At 37.2% G+C, this 13,048-nt stretch overlaps 1 protein-coding gene across 1 annotated transcript; it reads right to left on the bottom strand.

The window, feature by feature from the left end:
- Nucleotides 1–1,269: 1,269 nt before the first annotated feature.
- LOC103718827 (delta(7)-sterol-C5(6)-desaturase-like) lies at nt 1,270–9,485 on the bottom strand. The gene is made up of 3 exons (XM_008807816.6): nt 9,085–9,485; nt 4,828–5,133; nt 1,270–1,802 (listed from the first exon to the last, which is right to left on the bottom strand). The coding sequence occupies exons 1-3, from the start codon at nt 9,305–9,307 to the stop codon at nt 1,510–1,512; spliced, it is 822 nt and encodes a 273-aa protein (XP_008806038.3). The 5' UTR covers nt 9,308–9,485; the 3' UTR covers nt 1,270–1,509.
- Nucleotides 9,486–13,048: the final 3,563 nt, after the last annotated feature.

The following is a 13,048-nucleotide window of genomic DNA, read 5'->3' on the forward strand; positions in this document are numbered from 1 at the left end:
AGAAAATAATTTTCTATCTATACGGTAAAAAAGAAGAAAATTTTATTGACTCTTCTGAAGACAACTTACACTACAACAACACTACTATTAGGCATCGATCACCTTCTACTTTATATTACATTCTATGGAGCGTGGTCTGATGGCCTCATTTCTACATAAGATTTGGGTGGCAGAGGTTGTGAAGTATATTGTATATTATCTTGTTTATATTCAGCAAGCAATGCATTTCACTTGCCTCCATCTCTCTCTCTTTTTATTTACCTTTAATCCTTTATAGTCGCTCATCAAATAAAGTCCTCACTTCAGAGGCAAGATAAAGGACTTGGATCACTTCCATTGACCATGTCCATCATCATAGTGAGATCGATGGGTGGTTTAAAGTGTTGAAGAACACAAGATAGCTTTTGATCAAATTAAAGAAAGCCAAATCCATTTCCACGGCTGAAATCTTTGATGATTCCACAATCTGCCCTGACTCAACTCCCGGATGCGAATATATGACTTGGGGCCCAACTCATAGCAATTTCCTAAGCAGTCAAGTTGTAGGCTACTATTCTCTGACAGGATCTAAACCACAAAAAATATCACTCATTCCGCTGACCTTCCCCAGTTGATTACTAACCGAAGGATGGTAACAGCTCATATTCCTATTCTTGCTTGTGTTGTTCTTCCAGTTCATATTGCAGGATTTTCCCAACAATTAATATTTATTAGTTATTATTTGTCGTTACTGACCAACTAAGAAAAACTTGAATCCTTTCTATCAGAAGAAAATCTCAGTAATTAGCAACTGTTCTTAAATCAAAAGGATTTACGTCTGTCTATTTTGATTTAAGCCGAACTCATAACTGTTAGAATTGTGTTCCCTCCAATCACTGACATTGGTAACCAACCCAAAGCTATTTGATTGCAATTCAATCTGTGGCGGTCAGAAGTATATTTTTGGAGCATTGGTGAACAGGCTGACCCCACACTGATAGTCGCCAAACAGTCTTTAAGACTCAATCAGTAAGGAGAAGCCAAAGCCAAAGCCAAAACCTGTCGGGGCTCCCCGCCATCACCCTGTTTAGATCCAGGCGCGCTTGCGTGCGCGCGAGGGATGGGTCGACCCGGGCAAAAACTGTCCAAATTCCCTAGACTTCAAGCATAAACTCCTCACGATAAGCACCATCAATTAAGGGTAGGAGATCAAACAAAGAGAAAACAGAAACCACATGATAACCACAGTCTTTATGCCCAAAAATTTTTAAAAAAAACTTCAGACGGAAATGGGTGCATGGTTGGTCTGCGGTTCGTCTATAACCTCTTATTTAAGTTTTCTCATCAGTCCGAAACACTTCAATCAACCTTTTCACAGCAAATTTAAAAAGTTCCTGAGTAATCATACAACATCAACTAAAGATGCATCATGTCGATAAAAACGACTCAGAACTTTAGATATTAGAACTTAGCAGGTCTACCTGGCCTACCTGATCATAACGAGGGCTACAGAAGTACACCGCACCTGCATTACTCTGCCTTCTTGGGGTCTTCCTCAGGATCACGAAGAGTTCCGAACATCCAGTCCATCCATATGGTGTAATGACCGTAGTTGTGGCGGTAGGTGGTGTGGTGGATTGTGTGGTAGCCAGCGCCCATGACAGGCCACACCTTGCCATGGATGCAGTCATGAATGTTGGCCGTCCATACAGCCTCACAAAACAAGAGAAGTATGTGAGTCATAAACTGGGTCGGGATAAGGAAGAGGGCTATCACATGCGGCACCGCCTGCAGTATCCCATCCAATGGATGGAATGCCAGTCCTGTGAAAACAGAAAAACTAATTGCATCTTGCTTTTTTTAAACCTTTAACAGCATGTTACAAAATGTCGACGATGTTTTTGAATGAAATATAGCTCAAAGTTCATTATTAACCAGGGACTCTTGGACGGACATTTGTCTACTGAATTATAGGAGGGGCATCACAGGGACATTGTCAACCATTGAAATACAATAAACTAAGCAATGCAAATTAATTAGTAGGGTTATCCATGCCAAAATTTTACATTGATCGAGCTATAAGCTCATATTCTTTTGCTTAATCTACCATTTAAATTTTTTTATCTAAGAGTCAGAAGGGACACCTCTATTGCTGAGAAAATTGTAAAAGATAGATACCACCAAATTATACTAATGCACCTTGACAATCTACTAACCCAATTCGAGGAGCAGGTGTTTCCATAGGACAATTCCCAAACAGTGAAAAATGGCTCCTTTATCATGGACATCCATCAACTCAAACTTTAACCAGGGCATGCATTACGGATAATAACCAGGGATCGCGATCCTCTGTTCTATTTTTTATTTTTTTTTTTATTTTTTTTTTGGGCCCTTGGCTGAAGTCGGCTAGGCCTGCTGGCTTCAGCCTTTTCTCACATATTCCAACACCTTATTCAATTGTATTTAGCTACAAGATTCAGTAGGATTCTTGATCCCTCTGTTTGCTAGCTGCATGAATAAGAATGGCTTGATAAGAGGTCTCCGAAGAGAATTATAATATGCACATGTCAATCATTTTTAATTTGCAAAATAAGCATGTCCATTAGCCTTTTGATAGAAAGATGCTACAAAGAACCATAATACAATATATCTGCAATTGGTTTCACTTTCGCATGACTCAAACTTGTACTTCAAGATGCAAGCATATACATGCGCTAAACTTTATGATACAGTTTGTGACATTTGAGACCATGAGAGCTTTCATCTCCACATTATTAATTTGGCTCATTATCCTAAGTAATGCTATAATGTACGCTCATTCAACTAAACACTTATTTCTTATAATCGAGCCTCACAAGTTTTATGTGAGAATCTTAATATTCAAGGAGAAGCTCTTTTCCAAAATGAATCATGAAGGTTCTTACACAATTTGACAATTTATAAATATTACCCTCTATTGAATAGAAAATACTATGTAACATGATATGCTTCAACCTTAAACATAACAAACAATAATAACACTATCATAAGGAATGGCCACTATAACATATATATGCACTTCATGATTTTTTAACATTTATTTTCCTCTATATATTCAAAACTTCTAAGCTACTGTTTTTTAAATGTTAATGTCTATCAAAGAAACCTCAGCTTTTAAGTAATAAATTCACCAATATCACGATATGTTGTGTCTTGATCACTGTTATGATGGCACTACATAGCTTTAGATATTTAAAACCATTTGAGTAATTGATCACTTAATTTTAATTCCTAATCAATTTTCTATGCAAGTAAAGAGAAAATGTATCGTCATCATGTCCATTGCCAATTGATGTCCTCATATAGTCCAACTATATTAATATACCTACCAAAAAATTTATTGTTAAGTACTTGAAACTTGTCCAGACTGAGACATGAAAACTGTGAAAATAAATGCATTATAAAATATTTGTGCACACCCTTTTTGTCAAAATTAAGTCATAAAGGCTATAAGAAAAGCCCTCTGGCCTAAACAAGGATAAGGCCTATAACTTCCTTGAGTAGCCCTACCCAAATAACTTCATGAGCCTCCACATTTCCCACATTACGATTCCCTATGCTTGCTATACAATTCGAATGAAACCTTACAGAATAATTTTTATTGGAGAGCGTATTTACTTTTTAGCTCTGGGGAACAACATATACGCATAAATGGTGCTACTCAGAAATTGAAAGTCCACATATTCTCATAGAATACACACTAATACTAGATTCCACCATTATAGTTACTCAGTCGTTCTAGTAATAATTAACAGCAGTTGCTAATAAGAATCCACCATACTCCCGGAGTAATGTTACACTAGTAACCAAATTTCTCTGTTCACCTTGTCTATATAATATTTATCAATTTATATTTCATAGTTTATGATAAGACAACATGAAAGTCTTCTGAGCTTTAAGCGCCATTTTATTAGTGTTCCAATTTAAATATGTTTGATGAATAAGGGTTAGCATTTTTTTTCATACCTACAAAATAAGTTCTTCATCAGTATACCAGTGGAACTAGCATTCAGAAATATACCTAAGCAATTAGGTAATATCATAGCTGGTGAGACTACCTACCTATCTACTCTCAATATAGCTTCAGGGCCACTAATACATCCGTCTTACACCCAGATATGTGGTTCGATATCAAACAAGATCATGTGCACACCCTTTTGGATGCACTGTGAAGCATGGATATATCCATGCTATTTGGCCTCCTCCTTCTAGACATATGCCTAGATAAGTGCTCAAGGCATTAAGGATGGTTGTCATTAATTAACATGTCACCTCTACCTACCTTTACCTCATTCGCTTAATCCACCGCATCCCCCCCCCCCCCCCCCCCCACCCCACCACCACCACCCAAAAAAAAAAAAAAAAGATATCCAGGTTTATTCTGAATTATTTAATTTTGGAAGGAAATGTCTTGCTATATTGTCTTCCCTCAAATACCACAAGAGATTATTTTAGAGTCAAAGGGTATTTAGACAACCTACTTCCTGAAATGTATGTGTGCATGTGCATGTGTGCATGAGCAAATTAATCAATTCATGATTGATTTGCTTATAACAGCATAGCATGCAGATTCCAGAGGACATTGCTATATGCTGAATATACTTTTAATGGGTGATAATTAACAATTAAGCGGCAATACAAGATTAAAAGGCAGCAAAACTATATCATGATATTGTTAACATCAATTCTGTGGATAATGACAATGCAAAACACATAAAACAATAAGTTTGACATGCAGATAATCACACACTCCTAACTTTCCAGGAAATTGGTTAAGATAGTTCAAGGCCCCAGACAATGTAAACTTACCAGCAAATGGTGACAGTGTATTCTGCTTATTGTAGATATGATGTGTTGCATGAAGATATTTGTATAACGGCTTTATGTCATGCAACTCTCTGTGCATCCAGTAAATTCCCAACTCCACAAAGGCCATATATATAGTCAAATAAGCAATGTAGGTTGGCCAACCAACTTCAATTATACTAGAGAAACATCTGGTCCATCCTCTTTCAACCATGTATTCTGAAAGTGATGGAAGAGCACAATACCAAGGCATAGCCTTCATTGCGACTATTATTTGCAAAAGCATGGCTTTATTTGAAGGTATAGCATCTACACGCACACACAAAAAAAAGAAAAAAACAAACTCAATAAGGCCTTAGAAATTGCTGCAAAGCATTATGGGATAAGAAAAGTTATTACTTTAGTGTGTTAAAATCATGTTAATAATAAGTTGAAATCCCAAAAGGAATGACTCTTTTCGATCAAAATCACATAAGATCGCTCATATGCTGACATTAGGAAGTAAAAGCATTTATCAGAAAGAAAGGATAGAGATTTAGCATTTTGGAATATTTTCAATATTCAGGTAAGACAAGATGAATGACAACTCTAGTGAAAATGTTATATGCGAACTTCTATATCAGACTAAAGATTAATACTAAGGATTTGAATTATTATAGCTAGTGTTACTACTTGACTAAAAGCTGTAAATCACTTGGATGTTTTTCCAATGTGCCACATCAATGAGCATTACTTCATAAAGATGCAACCTTTGGTCAATAACCTTGTTAAAACACATAAGAAGGGTTTGCAACAATGATTTCATTATAATCACGTGACCTATCAAATGGCAGGTTAAAGATACAATAATGCCATTTTTTTATAGTCAGTACAAAAAATATACAGCTTATAAATAGCATAGCAGTTTAATGATTAGGATATATTATTTTTTATCAGTTTTCTTTGCGTATGTTGAGAATGATAGATATTCTAATGCCATGATGATATGGGCTTTGACAGTTATCAAAAGGTGAAAGAAGCAGCAATAAGGACACATCTACTGGGCTGGATCCTTCCGAGAAATCAGAGGCATTACCTTACCGAAGATTGTAGAGAAATATAGAGTCTGGGTACTTAGATTAATAGATTCCCTTTTTGTTTTTGGAAGGTAGTAGTCCCCAGAACTGATTTAAATGGACCAAATCTGTCAGATCAACATGCATGGGGAACTGCAGATCGAAGATGCATCAAAAGTAAAGCAAATGACAAAGCAAATTACAGCTAGTAGACTTTAATCCTCTTCGATAAAATGTACTCATCATTTGGTCATGTCCAACCTTTATGAGAATGTAATAGAAACAGGTAAGATATCACCTTGTACAAGCCACATGAAAGTGGCAGGTTCAAAATGTAGTGGATATAGAATTCAATAATGTACTAGACATTATTGGATTAGCTCTTCTATTACCTCTTCTAATAGAACAAAGTGAAGGATTCCAAAAAGCCTGGCCTAACATCACATGGATGTAGACTTCTAGGGGCATGCTTCCATTTGATGAAAAGGTTTGGAATGAATGAGACTGATGGAAGGTATTCTTCATGACCAAATGGGAAGTCATGAACCCTAACATTCAAGAAAGTATTTATGACATAATAAATCACATCAATTAAAATAAGCTATGAAAATTTTTGCATAAAAATTTTAAATAATGCCAAAAACTCTAGTTAGAGAACTAACTTGAGACACCCCATACATCTATAAATTTAATATTATATTTTATTTATTTTATTTTTTTATATGCATTCTTATGTGAAAGTAGGTGTCGGCTTTGGAGCAATTGTAAGGTTGCTTCATTGTGATTTGGGTGTCACAAGTAAGAAAAAATGAAAATAACCTCTCCGCATGCCTGACCCTCCACAAATCTCGCAGTAGAGAGAATCTCATACACTAGGACGTCCTTGTTTAAGGTTACTAAGAACTAGCAGCAATAGAATAGAACTTGAGGTTTAATGCAGAGGATTCAACCCAGCAAGCTTTGATAGATAATAACTTGAAAACTGTGTAGAATTTTTGAGTGGAACCAAATTTATATGAATGTAGACTTCAAAACTTCAAAATGTTTACTAATTTTGGTATATTTGGACTTCAGACAACTAAGTTATGCATTTTTGAAGTTGGGCCTGCTGTGCAGACCCAATACACTGGGTTCTGACAGGTTAATGGGTTGTCATCGAACCCAACCTGAATCTTTTGATATTTTGCACGAATTTTAGACTTAAAAGAATCCCTAAAGAACCATATTTTTCCGTGTTGCATTAGAAGAGAAAGAGCGAAGGAGCACTTGGCCATCGAGACAAGAAAGAAAAGAAGGTACAAGGATTGCAAAGGATTTGAAGGACAAAATCTTGGTTTTGGGGAGAAGAAAATCTTGAAGAGGGTTTTGCTGATTAGGGTCCGCATCATTTCATAACTTATTGAGAATTTATTCTACTGAAATTTCTTCAGACAAAAGAAGAAAGGTTTCAGACATTAGGATTCTCAAGTGCAAAATTAGATGGGTACCTATTGTAGGCAATGCTAAATTTATCCAATTGAACCTCGAGTTTGATTTTTGCCATGATTCTCCTTCAAATAGACTGGAAATAAAACCTTTCGTGTCCTTCAAAGTGAGAAACAAAATAACAAGATCAATGGTGCATGCACAATCTGTTTTCTCCTAGACCGATAACAATTCAAAAATTTTAGCTCATCTATATTTTGAAAAACATCATAGAACTCAACTAAAATAATGCAATCATAATCCTAAGTGCATTCCTTAATTTTCGTGCCATGATTAGTGGCAGCTAAAACCAGTTCTGCTATTTTGAAGAATAATCCTACAGAACATCAAGCACATGCTTTCTGCAACTACAAAAATTTATTAGAAAAAAGCGGGAAAGACAAAATGGAAAACTAAAGGCGAATATCTTATGGATCAATCATAATAACTTAAATCGTCCTTATAGTTCCTTTGATGTAGACACAACCAATGCAGGGCATTGATTATTTCAGACTTCTAAGAGAGGAAACTAGGTCAGTGACCCTTAGACAGAAAGATTGAATGCCGGACTTTTCTGATCCATGTAGTTTTGATAGTTTAACGGAGTAATTTTGGGTACCACCTGTGAAGGCATTAGTCCCATTAGAAATTGTTAATATTCTCATGAATGTACACAAATAATGGGCAGTTAACAGTTGCAAGTAGCAAATCAACTATTAGGGTAAGAATATAATGATTTCGTTACTAGTGGAAAGGTAATGAAGTATAAATTCTGTGAATCTTTACTTCCTAATTGCCAGCAAGATTTCCATCATGACGATGTTTACAGATCCATTCTGCCCGATCAACAATGGCCACAGAATCATTGAATTGACTACTGTAGCAACATCACGATGTTGAAATCCATGCCATTGCAGGCCCTGATGGTGGTACTGGGCTGCGTTCGCAAAGTCTCATGTATCAACACAAGAGACCTGGTTTCGACCAGCCCTCATTCCGATATTCAGTAAATTAACATCTACTTAGAAGAAATCAAACAAATATGTCAGCTAAACAAAGCTACAAACAGCCCCTAATTTATTCTAACCCACACGCAGGCATATTAGATCAGCATGACAAATTATGGAAAATCAAGCTATAGATAACAAATCGATGCTGATTTGACCGCATAATAAGTTAATAATCTTCAATGGTCATCCCTACAGTAGCATGGATACAAATTTTGGCAAATCCAAGCATTCATTCCATATCGAAGTCCACACTAAACCAAAATGAGGTACAGCCACTCCCGGCCCAACATAAGAAACAAAACTGGGTCTGAAGGCAGCCCATGTGAAGATTCGGGACCGATAAACACAAGAAAACTCAAAATCCTCCGTAAGAAAGCACTATTAATGGGTGTGAAGAGACATCTAGCATTCCCATCAGGTAAACCACCTAACAAGGAAACCGCGCAAAATAACATTTCAAGAAAAACAAAGGGATTAATCAAGAATAAGAAAAGCACGGACAGAATCTTGCATTTCTTTCAAATAAAAGAAAAGACGGCTCCGATCCCCAACCGACATGTTCCAAACGCCCCAAAAGCAGTGATCCAATCAAATGCAACAAAAAAGAAACCAACCGAAACCAAACTACGAACAGAATCTTCGTCAGAGGTCTTCACCAAGAAACATCAATAAAACAGGATGGGTTCAAAGATTACAAAAAGGGAAGGCGACGGAGAGAGACAGAGAGAGACCTTTGGGGACGTAGACGTTGCGCTTCCAGTGGTAGATATAGAAGCACCAGAGGACGCCGGAGACGAAGTAGAGGATGGTGCCGCCGATGTAATTGCGGAGCCACGACTGAAGAGGGCGGGGGAGGCGCTTCCAGGCACCGCCCGGCATGAGGGCATCGAGCACAATGCCGTTGTACCAGTCCGTCTCCTCCACGAAACGGTGCAGGTAATCCGCTTCCTCCATGCCGGCGACCACCACCACCACCACCACCGGCGGCGACGGGATCTCGATCTTGGATGTAGCAGAGAGGAGAGGTGTCTAAAGGGCCGTGGAGCGGACCGGGGGGTCCGAAGGTGCCCGACGAGAATCTCAGACAACCGCCTCTGAGGCTTTGGAGGGGGGGTGGGCAAGGGTGGGGGGTTCTTGGATTTTAAATCTCCGTGTTTGGATCCGCTCACCGGAAGGTCATTCACCTTCATCGTAGCAGAAATCTCGGTTCCTGGTTTAACATAACGGATGTTATTAACGTTATAACGGTTTAGGAGCCCGTTACAGGAAATCCTGCGCCTCGCATAAAACGTTGCCGTTCAGCCAATCATGTCCATCCGGTGGATTGGATGGTTGTTGAAATCACCGATTATTCCAAAAGCTTAAGCTAATAGAAGGAGGTAGATTTATTTATATATTTTAGATTTTTTTACATTTCTTCTGTCGGACTTTTCTTTAATAGGTGAGCGATACCATGTTGAAATCACCACTTATCCTAAAAGCTTAAGCTGATATGATGAGGTAAATTTATTTATATATTTTATATTTTCTTATAAAGGTTATCATTATTTGAAAAAGGGTTTGAGTCACCATTAGTAACAACTGCAAGGGAGTAGCTATTTGATATTTAGTACCTCTCGGGATAGCAATATTTTTGTGCAAACTAAGAGAAGAGATTTAATACATAGAATGGTATTGGATATCAATTTTCTTAAAAGTTTCTATGATGTGATGACATCAGTATTTTAAGTGATGACATTTTTATTGTTTGGACAAATTATATATTTCTATATTATTTTCATTAGAATGTTAAAAAAATATTAATATATTAAAATTTTTAAATCAAATTTTATTTTTGGTGCAATGAATCGGTCTATGCAAATAATAATAATTTAATAATAATTTTCTGAATACTTAATGCAATTAATTTTCATTATCACCAATTGTTTCATATGATAATGTCTAATAAAAATTGTTACTATAGCTATCATGTTGCCCTAATTATTTAGGCCCAGTCAAGCATTGATAGCTAAACATATTGCCAATATGAAAATGTTGAAATCCAAGGCCTATTTGTTATTGTTGTTTATTAGTGAAATACTTCGTGGAGATTAATATTTGTTGTAGTTGTTAGAACAAAATTTATATTATTACTTGCTCTTAATTTTACTTTTTCAGAAGCAATAAATCTTTGCAACCAAATATTTAAAAAAATATAAATAATTAAAAAATAAAAAGTTTTATCTTACATGTTGCTTAATCTAGCCCACATTTTTTTTTAAATTTTTGAAAATAGAAACATAAATCACAGCTACTACAAAATGGACCTCAAGTTTCTAGCTCCAAAGGTTTGACCTATCACATACAATGCATTTTCACTCTAAAGCACCACGCATCTACAAATATTCAAACTTAATTTATTTTCAAAAAAAAAAACATAGCTTAACCCAGCTCTTACCGAGCCATGAGTGAGATTCTACACATTCTTGCCAACCCCAAGAGTCCGGCCTTGACTCGTTTATGATTCACCAAGTCTCAAAAACCATTTGAGCTTCTTTGCGCCACCAGCCGGTGACGAGAGCAGGGAGCCGCGAGGTAGTTGAGACATTTGATTTTATAACTTCTATATTTTACGACATATTGATTGCTGGTATCCGGACTCGCACGTGATCTTAATCGTATAAAGACCTAGGACCGTCGATCTTCCCTAGGGCGCGAATCGCAAAGCGTCCGGCGCCACCTACCCGCCTGCGTCTCTGACGAAGTGCGATTCTGGACGACAAGCACAAGGACGTGACAATCTGGCCATCAAGGCTTATACTGAATCAGGTATTGGTATTCTAACACGAAAGCAGGTTTCTGACCCCCCATTGCCTGACTCGTGTAGGAAGAGCTAGTGGGCCCTACTTAAATTCATGAAAGGATGAGGCTGATTGGTGCCTTGTAATGGAAACAGTTCCTTGGACGTGAGTCCACCCATGGTGACCACTACGTTCTCGGCCAGTGGTTCCCGTTGGACCCAAAAATCTATGTGCCGGAATCGTGCCACGTCGTTTCTCATGCCCCACATCACGTGACCACGTTTCCCTCGTCGAAATAATTTTATTGCACCGGCAAACAAACAAGCCTGGTATATAATATTCATGGCTAAATGGCCTGATATGGTGCAGGTTGTTGGCGTAGATCCCAATACCACCATTTTTTTTTTTTTTTTTTGGTAAAAAGATAGGAGGGGAGAGGGAGGGGCAGAACGCCGCCCGAGTAGCAGCCCCTACAGGGCCCTCATTCCACCAGAAAATATTCAATACGGATTGCAAGTTTTCGCGCGCTCTCCCCAACTCGTGGAAAATCTCACTGGGCCATCCACGTATGAGTACGTTACCCCAGCGCCACCTCAGTATTGATGGAAGGAAAGCATTTCTACACAGAGCCATCCGGACGTGGGGCATGCGGTTCTTTGATTTAATCGACGTCCGCGCGTTTCGAACCTGGACAACTTGGATGGAGTCCAAGTCCCTTTACCAGCAGGCTACCACGTTGGTGGCAATACCACTAGTTTTCACGGTGTGATGCGACCAGTATCCAAGTTACAAAAACTAGATATATGTGCGTGTCAAGCCTGATTTCCACCTTAGGGCCTCATTTTTTTTTATTTAGATATAGATTTTACAAAATCAGACCCAACAACCAAAGTTTAATGAATCAAATCTAATCTATAGAAGTTAGAATAAATCAATATCTAACTTCAGCAGCTCAAATCCAATTGGAACTCTATCCAACCCAATTTTGTTAATAGCCTGGACTTTGATCTAAATCTTAGATTAAATCCCGTTCAGATCAATACTCAATCAAGATCAAGCTGAACTCAGCTTTAATTGGCCAATTGGAACGTGATGAACCCCTTTGACAGGGGGCAAGATAAAATGAAAACCATGCACAAGAATTTGTTGGCTGCAAGTAAAGTAGGTAGAGAAGTTGCAAGCATCAATGAAGACAATACTTTAACAAATTAAGAAGCACACATCTAGGCACATGTAACGCACATATATTGTGTATAAGAAGTATTTAACACATTAGTTGGCAGGAGTGATAGTTGATATAAAGAGTGGCTTCATGTCTATTTATATGTACATATGGTTATGAGATGATTGTATGCAAGTCTATATTAGGCGTTGGACAAATTGTTTGATGTTTTGTTGGATATCAAAGATAAATGAGACATCGAATGGTTGCAAAATCGAAGATGTTGCTAGTATTATATCAAATATAGTCACCCTCTAATGAGATAGAGAGGAGGGTTGTTTAGAGGAATTCTACCACAGAGGTGATCCGATCGGGAAGAAGAAAGATTTTTCTCAATCCGCTAAACTCGAATCTCTTTAAAGAAATTTAGATGAAGGTGGAAGAATTGCAAAAATAAAGCTTACATCTTTTTTTTTCTTTTATTTATGATCCACACACCATAAATTGAAGTATATAGTCTCTATTTATAATAGTAGTAGGATCTTCCCTTATACAATTTGGATCATATTTCTCTCCTAGTTCTAATAGAATTATTTTTTCAAAAATAAATGATTACTAGAAATAATCGTAAAAAAAACTAAAATTCTACACAAGATAGATTTTGACTTCTACATCAACTTTGCCTCTTATCGTTTTGCCTAATTATTTATGGATTCAAATATATACACGATGAAAATATTTTGTGGAAAAAAA

The sequence above is a fragment of the Phoenix dactylifera genome, chromosome 12, assembly GCF_051530095.1.
Source record: "Phoenix dactylifera cultivar Ajwa chromosome 12, Ajwa_hap1_PhDact_Kaust_v1.1, whole genome shotgun sequence".
Classification (NCBI taxonomy): Eukaryota; Viridiplantae; Streptophyta; class Magnoliopsida; order Arecales; family Arecaceae; genus Phoenix; species Phoenix dactylifera.

What these genes read in the sequence shown, in the direction of transcription:
- LOC103718827 (XM_008807816.6), bottom strand. Translation starts at nt 9,307, where the DNA reads ATGGAGGAAGCGGATTACCTGCACCGTTTCGTGGAGGAGACGGACTGG. An exon ending in CAACGTCTACGTCCCCAAAG is followed by an intron (nt 5,134 to 9,084) that starts GTCTCTCTCTGT and finishes GTGTGCGTGTAG; the next exon opens with ATGCTATACCTTCAAATAAA. An exon ending in TACACTGTCACCATTTGCTG is followed by an intron (nt 1,803 to 4,827) that starts GTAAGTTTACAT and finishes CTGTTTTCACAG; the next exon opens with GACTGGCATTCCATCCATTG.